Below are 19,469 nucleotides of genomic sequence, written 5' to 3'. Positions count from 1 at the left end.
CTTTGTAATTATGATGCAAAGGTAAAAGGAGGAAGAATACCTGAGACTACGTTTCAATTTGTTTAAAACCAGTTGTTAATTGGTGGATTTTCTTGAAATATCTGCTACACTTACTGTACAAGTAAAATATATAAACATTAATTTATTATAGGAGACACGCTTCTTATGTGTTTGTTGTGTGCTACTGTGTAGAGAAATTACACACTTCTGCAGTTCAATTAGTTTGAATTAATGAATCAGAATTGCACCACATTATTTCTAAAATTACCTTCTAGTGAGTGATTGGAATACTGATTGAGAGGAGCACAATAATTATACATTACTATACCTGTGTTCACAGGGCATAGGGGGGTGCAAAAACTGTTTTAGCATGATGTTACTCTTGGGTCATGTAGTCATGTAGAGAGAACTGTATTTTTGTGCAGAAACATTTAGTTTGTACTATAGTATTTGTACAATTCTCAAACTGTATTTGTAGAGAAAATACCAGTTGGGTAATAGATGTTAAATTATTTCAATAATATGTGTTAGTGAAAACTGAAAACTCATTTTCATATTTCTTCATTTTTGTAAAAAAAATGTTTAGATGTACACACAAAAAGACAAAGTCAGGCTTTTCTTTAGTATATCTTCATTTGCATGACAAAACAGTCTTTAGTGAGGTAGACTACAACAGGTCAAGAATTAGAAACATTGCTCCTTTAACCGGCAGGTGAAATGACATGAAAATAAGTCCTTCCATGTGCACGTCTTCAAATTGAGGTAGAAATGGTTACAGACACTGTACAAGAAAGGACAAAAAAGAAAGACAGCTGTTTTAGGAAGATAACACTAAAACCCGGTTTCTGCTGGACAAATTCAGCTCCACTTATTTCAAGGAGTGAAACAACAAGAAACAGCAAATACAGTGTATTAATGTAGAGCACATTCTTCGTGTAGCATTGAAGAGCATTCTGCAGTTTTAGCTAAGCGCTTCCAGACTTAAAATGTGGGGTAAGAATGCTGCATTTGCTTAACACCAATGTACTAATCTGTCATTTCTTCCTCACAATTTGACCCATAATTTGTGTGATGAGGTTTTTGAGTTTTTACAAACTCAAAGTCAGTTTATGAAATGATTTTAATTTCCAAAAATGCATTGAAATATGTTTTTATCACCTAATTTCAGCCTAAATAGTTTATCCAGGAGTTTTGTTTTCTGTTTTTTCAGCACACAAAGGGCTTATGGTTGCCAAAAATAATTTTAGCATTGTAGCTTTGTTGTATTTGTTGTATTTTCTGACAGTGCACATACTCTGTTAATGTTTGTTACAAGTAACATCTCCCTTCTTCATCATGTTAATTCATGTTAGAGCCAAATTCAAACTGATTGGTGACACTGCGTAAATGTGTTTTAAAATACTGACATTCGGACATTTAATAAACAAATGTATGGATCGTATACTGTATGTGTTGATATGTCAAATATTGTCTATCAGGAGTGCTTTGTTTTGACAGTTTGTCCACAAAGAACCTTTCCCCCACTGCTAACTACACTAAAACTTAACATGTCGTCCATTTCTCCAGCAATATCTATATGAGAATTACATCTATACATGAAGAAAATATGTGTCATATATCTAAAAACATCATCAATGTACATTATGGCATGTATTGTCCTTTTAAAAAAAATATCTGAATTACATTCAACATTTCAGGCCTTGATACAGAAACCTCAAGTTTAATTTCCCAAGACTAAGACTGTGTGTACGTGCTTGTTGTTGTTGTTGTTGTTGTTGTTGTGTGTGTGTGTGTGTGTGTGTGTGTGTGTGTGTGTGTGTGTGTGTGTGTGTGTGTGCATCTTTATTGTGTGTGTTTCTACAGTTAGTATCAAAGGCCTTATAAGTCCATTGCTTCCCTGAAGTGTTCAGAGTGTCTTTTGCTCTTTGACAAAGCCGTGGCTCTGTTAACATCTTGCTCCATTAAGCTCCCTACAAACACCCTAAGGTAATAACATACATTCTTGTTTTATCATTCTGAGGTAACAATATTCTTCCTGAGTTTTCAGTTACACAACTATAAATCATCCTTTCGAGAGGCAAAAGTAAAGAAAATGCATATAAAAACGTAAATCCCAGAAGACAAGCAGGAAAATCTTCATAACGAATGTAATATTGATCAAAAAAAAAAAGTTACAGGCACAGGCAGAATTTCTCTCCTTCAACCCACTTCAACCTCATTCTAGGCTGTGCATCAGGCTTGTACAGGCTCATACACCACTGAACAGTTTTACCACTGTGCACACTTAAGCATGGTTGTTTGACGTTTGTTGATTTAGGGGTAAAGGTTTGTAAGTTTGAATACTAAGACATAGCATTACCTGAATCAGGTATTGATTTGAAAAATATACCTGTTCGTTTTAGGATTAGTCTGTATGTAAACAACGCGCATACTCTGTGTGGTGTCATTGTGTAGATGCTAAATAAAGTTTTAAAATGAAGATAAAATCTTAGTTCCCCTCTCTTTCTTTACATCAACAAGTATGGCTTCATGTAATCATTTTATAAGCAGCTTGGTATGTACAGTATAAACAACAGTTGTTCTTCTGTGAAGGGGTTGAGGACAGGAGACCAGGCTCCAGGACAGAGATTAGATAAAGAGTGACAGAAAAAAAGGGGTTACGGAAACTGAAACAAAGCCAAGAATAAGGGAAAACAAAAGGCGGGTAAACATTCATTTGTCAAGGCCAAGCGACACACCAAGCCTTGCAGTATACTAGCTGTGTAAAGCAGCAGTGATTGTGCTGAAATAATACGGCAACCATTTAACTTATTGCTCTCCTTACTTTTTGGTCAGTTATGATTTCTGTGGTGTGGTCGAACATATTGCAGTCAGAGGCCTTTTACATGCACAATGGCCACAAATAATTACACCAACTTTCGAAATCCATGCTGCTATTGTGCTGCTGCCACAGTGGCAGAAAGGAAATAAATAGGATCCTGAGAGAAACAGACACTCATGCAATCAGACTGTCTTAATGCTATCTATGTAGAGAATGCCTCAGCCTCACCCCTAAGACTTACCTCAGCCTTACAGGGCTACATGCCCTTGCGAATCTTTGGAAAAACACGAATAATGAAAATGTTTAAGATGCACAAGAAATAATAGTAGTGTGCCCTCTTGCCCTGTTTGCTACTGAAATAAAATCTTTCACTGACAAATTTAATGTTACTTCTCCAAGTCTATCTGGATTAAGACCCTTGGTTTGTGTCAGAGAGAAAGAGAATCCTCTCCGGGTCTTCAGCGGCTTCCTGCTGGGTCCTCTGATTGTGTATGCGATACAGGGACCTTCACAGTCATTCTCTGCTGAGCAAAGTTGTGCTCCCCTGATACACTCTCCCCTGCTAGACCTGATGGTGGGCTGTAGTTCCCTGGCCCGCCATAAGGGGGCGACATCAGCGGCTTTCCAGATTTGTAGGCCTGTGGATCTGAAGCCGAGCCGCTCATATCGTAGCCATTGCCGTGCCCGTTGCTGTGGCCTTTGCTATGACTGTTCCCCTGGCCATTACCATATTTTCTGTAGCGTGATCCCTCCACCTCTGCTCCCTCCTGTCCTTCCTCTGTCATCTCAAAGGCCTTGCGCTTCAGTGGGACCCCTGGCTCGGAGCTCACTCCCAGGTTGTGAGTCGGGTAACTGTAACTGCCTCCCATCATTGTAGGTCTAGGGGTCAGAGGAGTTGGTGCACTAATCCCTGAAGGCAAGTAGGAAGCACTGGGGTGGCTGTATCCTGATGACAGGCTGGTTTGGGGATAGCATCCTGGGGGGTAGTTGTAGACAGGAGTGCTGGTGCTGTAGCTGGGCACTAGAGTGGGTGTAGCTGGCAAAGGGTGCAGAGAGGCAGGGGGAAGTGCTGCACTGGGCTGAGGGCAGTATCCTGAGGACAGGTAGGTGCTGTTGTAGGCAGGAGGGTAATCCTGAGATGATGGGGCATTGCAGGAACCAGCGCCACTGTAGCCTGGCTCAGAGGCCAAGTTACTGCTCACAACTGTTACACTTCCTGTTGCTGGGATGCCCATGGAGGCAGAGCCCACCTTGGTGCCAGTTAATGCCTCCAGTCCAGGGTAACAGTCCATACCCTGACCCAGAGTCCACGGCTCAGATTCGCTTTTCAGGAAAGTTCCAGGCTCCGAGTATGCTCCTGTAGCAGGACGTTCGTAGGGCAACTCCAGGCCTGAATACTTCTCAGCGTAGCGTTTGAGCAGAGAGGAAGCAGTTAGGGCTGATATGTCATCACTGGCCCAAGGATAACCTGCAGGGGCATAACTACGGCGGGCAGCTGTAGCGTATGGGTCGTGTTTGTGGGCAGACGGGGGCGAGGTGGTAGAGGTGACGTCTAGGTGCTGCTCAGGCCACTGAGATAAAGGGGCGGTGTGCTCCGGAGACCAGTGCATCTTCAACAGACCTACATGAAACAAGACCAAAGCAGAATTAGTCCACACACTCATCACAGGATGTTTAGTCCAGACAGGATAAAGGTTGTGCACTCGATCTGAGGTATTCTGCTCTCTAATTCACTCCAAAACTTACAAGCAAGTTAAGAGTCCACCTTCATGAATACCTGCCCTCACACGCTGACCCTTTTCCAGTATCATTTTGATGCTTTGCCCATACTCTTCCACAGTCTCACACAGGCAGGGAACTGTTTTAATCTTTGTGAAGCTGCCAACATAGCCCCCAGCCTGGTCTCCACGGCGATAAGCCTATATCAGCCTGCGTGCTGCCCTCTTCCTTTGCCTCTCTCACATTGGGGCCATTGTTGTCTTTCTGTGAGTCTTTTAGTCCACAAAGCCACCCCCACTGAGCGTGCGATCTAATTCGGCCCAAACCTCAGGGGTCTGTTGGACAGAAGGGGTAGAGGGCGGGGTCACTGTGTGGAGGGGGATAACAGTAGTTTTTTCTCCATACTACACAGAGACTGGACCAACACATTTACAAACACTATTACAAGTGTCCCGATCGATTGAGCAGTCAAAAATGCGAATTTTCACATGCCATGTACGACTCTACAAGCACATTTACACCCACAGAGTAATCCACTGGTTTAGTGGTTTTAGGCTTGTCTTTTTGAACTGGCATTAGGCTGACATTCCAGGCATTGCAGAGTATTATTAAACTGTCCTGACCCCAGGCGTAGACCAGAGGCGCTTCCCTACAACAGTACTGGACAGGAGAAGAAGACAAGCTCTTGATTTCAGTAACAGGAACGAACAGATAAATGGTAGTTTTGTGAAAGTGCCTCCTCTAATGAATCCTCCCTTTAGCACAGTGAGTAATTTCATGGATGTGGTTCTTTTTTGGTTTTCACACACCGTTCTCAGTTGTGCATAGTTAAAAATGTGTGATGATTATTTGAATAAATTTTATATTGTATGTGTAATCGTGAATTTAAAAAAAATCTTACTTATGTTTCCACTTCAGTTAGACTGATAACAAGATGCAAGACATTGCTCATGGTTGCTTTTTAAGACCTTAATCAAGGTGTACTTGACAAGGGTAAACAGAAAACACTACTGCAGTGGTAGGAGACGGGCTCATTCTCAATCATACACACACATCCTCGCTCAAATGTCTGGTTTGAAAGTGTGTACATGTGGATTATGTCAGGTTGTACCACATGTCCACTGGACCACCAGATGGGCCTCTAAACGGACCACAACTTGATCCCTAAAATAAATGATCCTTCAGCACAATAATCCCACTCATCCAATCCAGGGATCGCAACGCTCTTGAGGCTCCACCCTGGATCTGAGAAATCCCTATGCTCTGGGGAATTCTGACAGATCATTGGACCCATCCTGAGAACAAAACACATTACTAACACAAAACAGAAACAGCTTAGACCCCCACTAGTACACATAGATGTATAGATAGCTTTCTTGTGTAAAGGATACGCTAAAAAAGCACCATATTAAAAAAGAGTCAAAGAGCTCATTTATTCTTGTGAGAAATATAAAGTTTGTGGTACAAATGCTACTGAGATATAAGTGGATGCATCAACATCTGTAACCAAAGAACAAATATTCCACAATCAATACATGACAAAAAACTGAAACGAATTTAAGTGAGTAGAAAAAACACAGACATGATGTACAAATATATGAGGTAACAAAACAATCTGATGGATGAAGCAGCAAAACTAATGTTTTCCGAGATAAATAACTGTAAATAATCATTTGATCTTCTTTTAACTTGTTTAGATTTTATGTTTAAGATGAAAATTGTTTCAAATAAGCACCTGCAACTTTAATATATAAGTTGTTTTATCTGCTGATCCCACTGAGAATCGATCTGCAGCTCTGCAAAACGTTCAGGTCAGTACTACATTACTTTACCAGCTAACAAAGTCTATTAGTATAGCATATGAAGAAATCTAAATGTTTATATTTATACTTTGATACAAACCTATGCATGCATACAGCTCTACAGCTGCACATTCAGGATCATTGGACACTCAGATACCAATACTCACAGGTCATGCTGATTGAATGCACGAGCTGACTGTTTGCCACTTTGCCTTTTATCTACTCATCAGACCCGTCTTCACCAGGTGATCTAAATCATATTGGAGCGCAGTAATATATTGTCTCTGAATCCTCATGAAAAAGAATGTAAAAAACGAAAAGATCAGAGGCTGGACAAGTGAAACTAGGATCTGGTTTAAGGACCAGACTGAGGAAACCAGACTAATGAAGGATTAGAGCACGCAAAGCTTATGGGAGTGTCAGTGGTTGGTGGAAATCTGGCAGTCATGCCCATGAATTAAAGAAGCATCACTGGTAAGCTCACTCCTTATCTTTTCAGTAAGCACTTTGGCGAAGGCTTTATTCCAAGATGATCTTTTTAACAAATGTTAAAATAGATTGTGATTCCTTGATAATCATTGTGCACAATTCACTAAATTATGATGTTGCTTTTACATAAATAGTTAGTTACCAATATCTGACTATGAATCAAAGACAGTTCGACAGTTGACGAACTTCTCTCTCTTTTTTTATGGTAAGGACATGTATACTTCTAATAAAACACTAAATAATATAATTACTGAGATCTTTTAAAAGTGGATGTAAACGTCATCACTCTCTCTATGAACATTATCCACTCAGATGTCCTGCAGCAGAAATCACGTTTGCACGCTCTTTTCACAGCAAGATAATCTGTTAGGGAACAGGGTTTGGGTATAAGAAGGGATAAGTGAGGGAGCCCTTAATGTTGGCTTGAGGCTTGCAAAACACCCCTCCATTCTTGGCCATGCTTGAATTACCAAGAGACAAAGATGAGCACTAAGCCAGCTTGATACTATGACAGCTTTCCTTAATCATTGTGATTATCAGGTTTGTCCTTCAGCTGTTTACTAGGGGACACATATGAATTAAAGCTCACAGGGATGAAAAAAACTAGATATGATCAAAATAAGTTACATATGGTGTGCTGGTGATGTCCTCTACCCATAATACCCATAAGTAGTTCCTGTCTTATCTTAATATCGTCCTGATTTCCACTAGCACCATGAGGTTTTTATCGTTGTTCTCAATAAAGACATAAAAAGTGCAAATTATTATACTTTTTCTTGCCACTCTACTTAGATGTCCTAGTAAAATAAATTTAAATTCATACAAATCAATCATTATGTCTAGCTTTGAGTAATAACATGTGGTGTGTGTGATGCTTTATTTGTCCCTTTATGTATGTTGGTGGCTTGCATAGTACAGTAATATTGGAGTAGAGCTGTTGCTAGTCAATAAATGTGCAGATTCTTACCCAAGGTATTGTTAATGTTTTCACCCGAGTGAGTTTTTGCTGCAAAGTGACAACCCACCTAAAATCTTTTGAGCATTAAGAATTCATCTTGGCTTGAAATGAGGCTTTATAAGAATCATTTTCATTAACAGGAAAACATAGGTCAGATGTAACTCCTGTCAGCTATTAATACCTTCAGTAGAGATTTTAACAATTCCTATAACATAATGCACTATCCAAAGGTTCACTGGTATACTCTGTAGGCTCCATACAACCATAATCTAATTAAAATCTGTTTACACTACTTACATATTTCCTTATGACACACCAGATGTGGATTGTCCTCAGACCAGCAACAGGTCTGAACAGCCTGCAACAGCTCAGACTAAATCCTGAATTTGATGTCACTGTCGAGTTGCCTGTAGTCACTGTTACAATGGAAACCAGTGGTGTTGGAGCATTTACAGTTCTGAATGATCATGGATGTAATGTTGCTAACACTCATGCAGATCAGTAGGTACTGTGGTTAAACACTGTGGTTTGTTTATCACTATTATGAAGAACCTGGTTACATTAGAGGAGACAAGAGGAGACGACCTGTGAAAGCAAAGGACATGTTGAGACAAGAGTAGGGAAAGGAAATGTGAATTTCCCAAGCTGACCTAACCCTGTCTTTGGTGTCCTCTGCAGTTATAAACTTGGTTACGTATTTGAAGAGGTGTATGTAAGCTACAAACACAAGAACACAACAGTCAAACAAAAGTCGAAATCAGCCTTGTGTGTACTGTGTGAGCGCAAGAAATCATTCGAGGACAAGCCTGTAACCAGAGCAGGATGTGAGGTAAAATTACACCATTTCCTCTCCTGTCGACATCAAGACCAATACATGGATGCTACACAGTCTCAGGTTTCACCAAACAGAAAAATGTGCTGTGCTGTGCTGTGTGTGTGTGTCTGTAAATCACTGGGGAGTAGGTTGCTTGTAAACAGCAACCTGATCGATCCAATAAAGAGATGAACGGTGACCCTCACCAGTCTCTGTCCGTCCATCATCAGCCTCCACTAAAACCACTGTCTCTGTTCCTATCATCAGTGGTATATTAACAAAACACTGGTGTATTGTTTTGCCAAACCACATAATTTTGTTTTCCAAGAAAACATGATTATGCAAGGGATGTTTTCTGTGCATCAGTGCAGGCTAATTTGACTCGTGGTCCACCGCATGGTCAGTAGGCCTATGAGTAATTAAAGGTTAATTAGATGAAAGTGCGCATGGGGGAAGGGTCTGCCTGGAATGGGATTTGGGGGTTGTGAAGCATCAGATGTAGTTGGCTGACTGGCTGGAAGGGGAGTGGAAACAATAATCACCATTCTGGAGCTGAAAGGTCCTCTGTTAGTGCTTTTACTCCACTCACAATAAACAAAGACTCAACATTTCCTGAGGATGGACAGACACACAGCAAGACGCGCATGCACAGGCTCAAACACTTCTACGATTTGTGGTTTTGGTGCAATGTCTAGCTTCAGCTGGCTAACAGTAGCGAGAGAGACTTCTGGTCATCTATTGGATGAGTCAGGCTGCTGGAATGCCAGGAATCTAACCTGAGATCTATTTACAAAGCACATATCCTCTCCATACACTCAGCACACGCTGTCCACTCCCAAACCGAAGGAAGAGAGGGAGAAAGCAGAAAGATAGAGAACACACTTACTCACAGTGCTGATAAATGATCCTATTGGCTGTTTGCACATTATTGGATCATTTGTAATAGTTAGAGTTCACTCACTGCATTGCTCGGAAGATCAATACAGAACACATCAGAGGAGAAATGGGATATGGATATATACGTGGGGCACGTCCGAATTCTTGTTGCAAATGGGCCACACAAACATATCGCAAGGATGCCTTTGTCCTCTTTGCTTTTGCAAGCAGTGACCATAGTCTAAAATGCAGATCAGGCAGTGTGAAGGAGGACACCCCCTATCTCCCTGCTCCAGGCCTGCACAGTCCACCAGACCACACTGTAACAGATCTAAATGAACCTTTACACATACCTAACCTACAAAACTCCTAATCCCACTTTAATTACACATACATCTAATTCCCTACATTTATCTCTAGGTATTGCTGAAAAACCAGTTTACTTATAAATTAGCTCCTTCTTTTCCTCTGATTTTAGTAATTAATTAATTTATTTTAATTCTATTTTATTTTGATTTCACTTTAAATTTCTTGAGCCTTTCTCCTCGTCTCTGTGTGCTGCAGTAAAGACTGGACTGTGCGTCCGAGCCTGTGTGGTCAGTTTCCCCCTCCCCCACTCCTTTAGCGCACGCACACATGTGGCAGAAGCTAGCCTGGCCCCTCTCTGCTTATTGTGTCCACTCATATATCAGGCTGCAGCTGACCAGTCCCTCCTTACGTCCTCTCCATCTGCCCTTCACTTTACTCCTCCTTCATGTCTGTCATTTTACCCTGAGCAACACAGATCTTTATTATAAAGCCTAATGAGGAGCTATAATATGCTTAACGGGCCTCCATGATGAGGGTCTGATTTGTGTGTGTGTGTGCCTGTGCAGGCAGAGGGTGATGTTTATGTGTCACTCTATACAGGACTAATGAGAGGCTGTTGACACCAGGTTACTAACGATCTGATTTTCATTCACAGACTCGCTTCACCCTGGTAACTACCGGCTAAGAAAGAACTAAGACTGCTCATCACTCTCTTCGTGTCACACACTATCACCATTGGCCAAAGCCCCATAATGAGGTGTGACGGAGGTGTTTGAATGTTTACTTGTTTGTGTTTGTGTGTACAGATGAACAAGAAATGTATTTAAATAAATGCAGGGCTGTGTGCAGCTGACGTTTCTGTGTCCAGAAATCTAACACGATGCTGTGAGTATTTTTAAGGAAGGAATGTGACACATGCTTGTTACTAAAATTTCTGTCTGCTAGGAAAACTCCCTCATTGTCCTATTGCATTATTCCAATCAGGTTAATGTTGTAATCCTGTTAAAGCTCTGCCCAATCAATAACCTAATCAATCAATATATGCATATTTATCAGGCTGGATAGCAACCTCTCACGAGTAGCACATATGTAAACAGGGTCTGGTTTTTAATTAGTCATACAAAGGATAAGAAAAGTTTGAAGTTGAAACACTGTTTTACATTTTTAAACCTTAAATAAATGTATAGAAAGGTTATTGTTGTAACTCTTAAAGAAAAGCTCTAGATACACGGGCTGTATCTGTCCACCGTACTCCTTCAAGATGTTTTTCCAAGGGGCAGACAGTGATGCTTTAGCTGGTGTCTGTATAAACAAACTGTTACTTAACTACCTTCACATGGAGGGACTGAAAAAACAGCCACTGAACACTTTCTGTGAAATTCCTCAATGCAAAGCCCAGAGACTCAGCTGTTAAAGCCATTAGCATATCTGCCTTCTCAATATGACCTTTCAGAGAAAGCCCCCACCCTCCCAGTACACCCCAGCCCCTTCGGTTCCCTCTGCGCAACCACAGGAGATGAGTCCTCAACAAAAGAAGAGTCAAAAAATACAATGTACACAGGAAAACTCAAGCCAAGCTGGGCCACATGCCGTAGAAACCCCTCATTGGATATAACCATCGATAACCATTAGCATTTAAGTATAGGTAGTGAACAAACAAAATAAAATCAGACTTACTGTAACGGTTGACAGGACTGAGCATTCTGCAGCCGTGGCTCCAGGTGAAGAGAAGGGGATCGGGCTCCGCTGCTGCTACTGGTGGCCCAGCTGCATGCTGCTGGGCCTTCCTGAGCTACTGCTTCTCCTGCTGCTGGGGGTTGTGTGGCTACTTGCTTGGCTAGTGAGCAGCCTCCTGCACCCCTCCATGATTCATCTCGCACTTCAACGCTGACCTGACACACTGCCACCTGAAGAAGGAACACATGCCACTGTCAGATCCAACGCAACATAACTATCACAGACTTTGCTGTTTTCATCAATGTCAGCAAAAGCCATGTGTCATCCTGTAAACTGGACAAATTGGTGAATATTTAGTGCACAAATAATCTAAAGGAGTTTCCGTTCTTTGATTTATCACATTTAAGTTAAATATTGCCTATGAAAACTCAAACAGTGTGTCAATAACATTTAAGAAATACTTGCAAAAACAACTTCTATTGATTGATAATGATTTTCTTATGTATCCTAAGTGCTCTTAATTTTGCATATCCTGTCTTTCCATGTGTTCATGAGTGCACACACACATGCATGTGTGTAAATCTGATCGAGAGAGAGTTTGAAAAGCTAAATGCTCCTATGGAGAGGGGGCTTTTACCCTCTGACCACAAAACCACATGAGTGGCAGGCACATTTTCTAACTCTGTATAGGCAATGTAAATGTCATGTCCATGCAAACAGTACGATAAGAGCAAGGAAAACATTGTATTCTCTGCAGAGTCAAAGAAGCTCTCACGTCTAACATGTTACACGTGCGGAAAAAAAAAAGCAGAGTGAGTGTTATTTACAGCAGCCCGCTGTGTTGACACAGAGGACAAACCAATGAGAATATTTTACATGTGCAAAGACAACTACAGCATGTACAATGGGTAAACAAAAGGAAAACACATGGAAGATATCACAGAAGAAAGAGTGAATCCAAACGCTGGAATGTGCAAGAAGCAGCACAATCATTGTCATTACTGCTGAAAAGGAGACAGACACAAAATCTTTTTCAACAAGTGAGTAGATGGTTACTGACCTGATCATGCCTGGATTTACTTGATGGGTGATTCAATTCAGAAAGTAATCCACTATTCCGCAAAGTAAAAGAAATGTGAGTGTGACTGGGTGTGTGTATGTGTGTGTAAGAGAGAGAGAGAGAGAGAGAGGCTTGTACTCTCTTCTGGGACCCTATCCTTCTCTCCTACACTCCCTCGCTCGCCCTCCAGCTCCCTTCGCCCTCCCCCTCCTACTCTCCCTTGCCTGGTGACAACAGAGCAGCGCACAGATCCCCCTCCCCCAACCACACCACCCCTCCCCCTCCTTCCACCTCTCTTTTGTGAAAACTATTTCAGCAGGAAGGGAGAAAGAGGGAAAAAGTGACCAATCATGCAGTGTCAGAGAGGAGCCCGTTTCGCCCTGCTGTGTGTGCATGTGTGTGTGTGTGTGCATGAATTTCTGCATGTGTGTGCATCCTCTTATTTACATGTGTGTATGCATGTTTTTGATGGCAAACCTTCGTTTTGACGAATGAGCATACGGGACACACGTTGGTGAGAAATAGTGCATTTTCTCCTTCACTGATCATATGAGAAGTTCAGTTATTGTCAATGACTTCTATTGATCTGATACATTGATCTTAGTGTTGTTGGGAGGGTGGGGTTGAAACAACCATGTCAATATTACCCAATTCCTAGTGTTACCCCAACCTCCCCCCCAATACATTCACACACACTGGCCTGCACACACACATTGGTTGCTGCACACTGGCTTCCAACCTCTGACTAATTTCTTCACCTGTAATTTATCAAAGCTATTCAATTGCATTCCAGTGCTGCTTTTATTTCATTTTCATTCATACTCATTAGTTATCTCCTTCTCCTAGCCCCTATTTGTCTTCTCCACTAACTCATACATAGAAACACAGCTGTGCTTCTGCATTTAGAGTTATAGCGTAGGCGGGACAAGCGTGGCCACTCCTCATATTACTCTGCTGTAAACACTCAAGGCCCTGCAGGACACACGTCCTGCTTCGGCCGCTCTTAACACGAGGTCCTGTCCCAAACACACAGACTGTCAAATGTTTGACATGGAAGAGCTGTGTTTGAACTGGTTCTTACCATTAAGATCCCATCATCAATACAAAGCACAATTGTAACCAAACTGATCGCCTCTCTACACCAACTGTGCAGCTATGGAGTTTTTATTTTCACTATCTGAGCGTGCTATGAGTTTAATTGATAATAATGCAAACAACAGCAGCAAAGGTGGAGGGCTGTTACAAGACCTTTCATCAGGTGACTAGAGGAGTAATGGCCAGTGCAGCACTCAGCTCTTTCTCTCGTTCCCACAGTGCTGACAGAAACTGAAAAAAGCCACACTGTTATTTTTCAAGCAAGGAAACAATGCACCTAAACAATCCCGAATGTGCTGCGGGGGCTCTTCTTTTCATCATAGAAAACGTACGCTGTTTGAAATATTCTCACTGCCGAGGCAAACCGGCCCAGATGTGGTCTCTCGTTACGTCAAAAACATCTCCGCAGCTCTGTGCAGGTCACTGGGACACGCACAGGGACAAAGGGCAGTGTGTGCTAATGACAGCTCAATAGAAAGGTGCAGCTATGAGCAGGCTGGAAAACAAGTTCTATAACAGAAACAGAGGAGCAAAATCCACTTTCAAACTCTACAACTAGAAGAGATACAACATGCTATGCAAGAAATTGAACATGGTAACCCTAACCATAGGTCCCTTTGGCCCCATGGGTGGGATAAGTCACATGATAGCTCTCCAGAGAAGCTCAGCTGTTTGCCACTCTAATTCTGTCACAAGCAGCTGAGCACTGGCCCTCTGCTCAGTGAACTGTACCAGTTAATGACAATAGTGTGCTGGGACGTGTATGTGACCGCGTGTTGGAAACAGGAATGGTGTTAAAGACAAAAATAAGGCCACACCTTCAAAAGCCGGGTTACAGAGTCAGCTGAATTACACATTTCGTTCCCATAAGCCAAGCAAGTTCACAGATGATTTGAGGAGTGAATTATGAGACATAGAGCGCAGCATAGAGAGGGAAGGGGCCAAACAGGAACAGGAAATCTTTGGAAAAAGAACAGGAAATGTGTGCATTGTCTCCCACTGGCAATGTCAGTGTCAGCACAGTGTTGTGACTGTATTTGAATGAAAAGGATGATGATGTCATATATTTTTCTTAATTTCAACAAATCCCATGAAAAGACCAGAACCCAGTGGAAGAGGTCCATTATTCAGTTAGCATCGTGTAACTCAGCTGTACTGTGTCACATGTTCTTAAGATGATCAAAAAAAAAAAAAACAAAAAAAAGCAGAATATCTCTAGACTCGCAGTAGCACTCCTTTTGTGCCCTTTTATTTCATCAACTGCAGACTGTCAACTAGTCAGCTTCACTTTCACAATAGTGGTTTTTTCTTCATGTTTAAAAGCCACTGCTGACCCATTTATGTAGTATAAAAGTGTATTTAAAGAATATTGCCAACCATCGTCACTCCGAACAGCACAAACTGGACAAATGAGGATATTGATTCATATTGTTTTATATGTAATCAACAAAACAGCTGAAAACACCACCCACTGAAGCTCAGCATTCACACACACACACACACACACTCACACGCTCTCCCCCTGAGAAACACCCACAGTGTGATTGGGCACCACACACACATGCAATGTAATGCGTCATATTTGAGTGGCTCATTGTTCTCTAGGCATAGAAGACACAATATGCAAGTCTGGTAATAGAGGTTAGATTAATTGCTGACAAATCCGTATTCAGCAGTTCCCTTTCTCTCTGCTTGACAGATTTATGACAGAGATTGATGGAGGGGAGGGACGAGCCGAGAGCCTTCTCTGTTCGGTGAGAAAAGGGGACAACAGCTCAGCAAGTAAAAGAAAAACAGAGAAAAGACAAACAGGATTGTTTTGGTGGGATCTTACACACGAGCAACAATTTTGTCTTTGAGCTTGAAGGAGGCAGATGCACTTCTAATCATAGTAGTTACCTGCAAAGTATTGTTCATCACTTTATACAGAGCAGTTTTGTTCTGTTTATCACAGTAAATCCATGATAGTGCGTCAGCGTGCACAGTGACACGACCCTGCAGCTGAATGGAATCAGTCATCATTCATTTTATTATTTACTTCTGTGCTTGTCAAGATGTCTTCTTGGTAAAATTATCTCTCAAAGGGGAAACTTGATTTTATCAGCTGTTCAAAACAATATGGAAACTGAGGTAATGCAAGCTTCATTCAAAGAGTGTGTGTAAGTGTGTGTAACACAAAGTGACTGACGGTCACATCGTAATTGAACTATTGTGTTTTACCAATTTTCTCTGCATCATACACTAACAGTTAATTAATTACTGTACTTTAGATTCGGATGCACTTACGCAGTAGGATTGAAATGTATTGTTTAGCTTGTGTTTTCGCATGGACAGGAAATCTTTCTCTACAGTTTATTGAGACACTATTTGAATAGTGGTGAACATAACCGTGGTGTCAACAAACACTGTTCTGGACAACACAAGTTGGCCAATCAGAACACAGTGGGGTGGAGGAAGAGCTCAAACAAGTCTTTTTAGTCTCAAGGCCAGAGAAGCTGTTGCATAAAGAGGTATTATGTCATGAATTAGCATTTTTTAAATTAGAAAACCATGTGATCTTGTGACAGTGGAGTCCCACAATAAAAAAATTAGCTTCAAATCAAGCACAATATGGTCATTTTCATAAAGGCTGTGTTCTTCTCATGTGTAGCTTTCAGGCATTATTCATGAATCTCACTTATGGAAAACATCATACGCCCTATTGTGTGTAATGTGTTAGCTATTTAGCATTTTGTGGCAGTCTTGTAGGAAAAAACAGTGCATACTAGTTCCTGTTGGCTCTTCTTCACAAATGAAACACAGGACCTTCACATGAGCACAAAAGATGTCTTTCAATGTCTGTGCTGGATCATTGGACATTAAGGCCCGGCTCCCTCCTCAGCTGATTGCCCCTGTGCTGGCCACAAGCCATAATGACACTGGGTCCACATGATAAAAATCAATACAATAAACAAACACACAGCAGTGACAGTGGCTATATGTGATTTGTAAAAATACATTTTGAACAGCTGGCAACATTTCAATTGATGAGGTAATGAACAGCTAAAACGTCTTGTCCACCTCTTTCCTTCCACCTGATGTCACAGCGAAAACTTACTGGATTGGTTGACCGCACAGCCCGCCAGCTGTTTGTAATAAGGAGCACTTGGGAGTCAGGGTCACATGACACCCTCAAGGCACACACGCACACATAGATGTATACACACAGAGAGTGCAATGCATCTTTAACCTCGTACCCCTTCCCACAGGATACTCCCGTGCAGTCGGGATCACCTCCAGATGTGCGCACTGTGTTCTCACCTCAGGATAAAAACCGGGGGAGGGGTGCGGCACAAGAAGGAGGGGACAACCCACTAAAAATGGAAACAAATTCAAGAGGTTGAGTGGAAGGTAAAAGACAGCGGAAGAAGGTTGTTGTCTTTTTTTTAGTGGGTGCCTCCTAGGATCTGAGTCTGGGTCAAGTGTTCATCTCAAAATTATGTAACAATCATGAACTTAAATAAATATCAAGGGGACTAAATGCTCTGAATTGTGACTGCCTCCTAGTGGGACAACTCTTTAAATACATCTCTACATTTACAGGACGAGCTCAAAAATAAAGTCAAAATAACACACAGACACACACACAAATGATGCAGTAACTAAAAAAGTTTGTGTCATTTCAACTGTGATTTATTTTCCATTGTTCCATAATCAAAAATTAAATCACATATTCATATAAAACATGTAGAATTCTTCTGATCAACACTAACCATTCAGCAGTATTGTTTTTTTTTTCTGTGGCTTTAAGACTGTTAAGGTTACTGCGGTACAGATGCTCTTCTCCCTGAAAGCCTTAAACTTCTAACATATTGCTCTCTGCACCTTTATCCATCACCATGACCTTGTCCATAAAACTGACACAGGTTTTCTCTTCTATTTATATTAGAAAGGTATATATTCATATGTTGATTGGAAAGACATAGCAGGTAGGGAAGGAGGACATTAAAAACATAGAGCTCCTCCTGTATTTATAAGTGACAAAGAAATGCTACAAGAAAGACAAACTGTCCAAAATGGGATACAATCATGATTTAAAGTTTATTAGACAGCTTGTGCCTCTTTACTTTGAAACGTCAGTTTTCGTCAGATGTTTGGTGGTTAAAAGTCAAAAATGACAGCACAACAGGCAGTGGTTATGTATTCTATGACAGGGAAACAGGTACAGCACATATTTAATAATCACATCCATCAGAATGTCTTGTCTTGGTCACAAGTATAAAGTAAACCTACAGTACACTGAAGGCATTTCACTGTTTAGTTTAACACATTCACATACTGTTTACATTAATGAGTTTAAGACATATGATTTTGAACTACTGGTATTGATTTCTCTTGTTACAGCTTGTATGTTGTCATTGGCACTGGACGTTTGGACCTTCTTCTTCTCCATCATTATTCATTTATTCAGAACTATTTAGTCTCAGCACTCGTGTGACTTTGAGTATAGTTTCTAGTCATGCCATTCATTAATTCATTTATGGGTCCTCAGACACACAGATAGTATTCACATTCAAAAGTTTAACAGAGTCGAAGCGGAAGTACGAGACAGCAAACACTCTGTTCAAAGCTTTCATTCATGTCTTGGAGGCGGTATCACTCTTTGTGACGTTACAGTCACAGATTACTGCAGGTGTGCACTTTGCTTTAAAGCTACTTGATTAGAAGTGATGGGGACTGACGAGGAAAAATCTTTGACAATGTTTACAAAACTGTTTAATAATTGATATCTAATTGGACAGCAAAGCAAGATATTATAGATTTACTAAATTATTAAATTAATATATCAATTAATGGACCAACTATTTTAAATTATGTCTTATGAATGAAAAGTTGAATAGATTAGCAATGAAATGCACCTTTAATATGCCGTGGGGCTCTAAACTTCTTTTAGTCAGTTTATTTACTTCATGACTCTTAATACCTTTTACTTCCCAATTAAATGTCAGTCAATTATTGTTTTATGAGCAGTTTCAAGCCTCCACTGAGAACAAAAGATGCACGATTGCGTTATACAAACTCCTGATGTCTCCCATCGGAGCTCTTTGCTTTGTGTAATGAACTGTGATAGCATCCATTTATCACAGTATTAGTAATGTGCTGCATTCTTCAGCCTTTCTCTTAGCTTCTCTTGATGAATATATACAGAAAGTAAAGAGAACATGTTGGAATTTTATATCTAAATATAAATAACTGTAACAATTCATTGTAAAATAATTTAATTGCTTAATCGATCTCTTGAAAATAAAATATATCACAAGTTCTTTATCTACAGAAAGTGCAAACTACAAATAAAGTTACTAGTAAAGTATTGAAGATCATTCTTGTACAACATAATATCTGAGATTTGAGACGGCACTAGCAGAGGTGATAAGTAGCTACCTGAGTACATTGACTCAAGTGCTGCATTTAAGTACAATTTACTTGAAAATATTGTAGGGACACTGTACTTCTTATTCGACTTCATTTATCTGACAGGTTTAGTATTTTTGCAGATTTCTATAGTTAAAATAAAATGAAGCCATGTAATACATTTTTGTGAATTAACCACCTGTCAGTAAAATGGTTCAACTCTGCTTCACCGTTACCAGCTGCTGTTTTTGTTCCAAACCAAGTCTCTATAGTAACATTAATATTTGTTCTTATGTTTTATTACCATTAATTTGGAAAATGTTTATGTGCTGGATTAAACTTGTACATTTATGTTTTTTTTTTTAATTAGTGACTGAGCCAACTGGTGTCCAGAGAAATTGTTGCTCTTAGTGGAGCAATTGAATAAAGAATTTCAACTTCAACTTTTACTTGCTTTT

General features: G+C 40.6%; 1 protein-coding gene across 1 annotated transcript; it reads right to left on the bottom strand.

Annotated features, from left to right (window-relative positions):
- Window positions 1-668: 668 nt before the first annotated feature.
- si:dkey-195m11.8 (fidgetin) lies at window positions 669-12,623 on the bottom strand. The gene is made up of 3 exons (XM_026346862.1): window positions 12,526-12,623; window positions 11,466-11,695; window positions 669-4,442 (listed from the first exon to the last, which is right to left on the bottom strand). The coding sequence occupies exons 2-3, from the start codon at window positions 11,488-11,490 to the stop codon at window positions 3,280-3,282; spliced, it is 1,188 nt and encodes a 395-aa protein (XP_026202647.1). The 5' UTR covers window positions 11,491-11,695; window positions 12,526-12,623; the 3' UTR covers window positions 669-3,279.
- Window positions 12,624-19,469: the final 6,846 nt, after the last annotated feature.

Source organism: Anabas testudineus, chromosome 5 (genome assembly GCF_900324465.2).
Source record: "Anabas testudineus chromosome 5, fAnaTes1.2, whole genome shotgun sequence".
In the NCBI taxonomy this organism is placed as follows: Eukaryota; Metazoa; Chordata; class Actinopteri; order Anabantiformes; family Anabantidae; genus Anabas; species Anabas testudineus.
The sequence above is the reverse complement of the archived record's forward strand: the minus strand, read 5'-3'. Positions and strand labels throughout refer to the sequence as shown.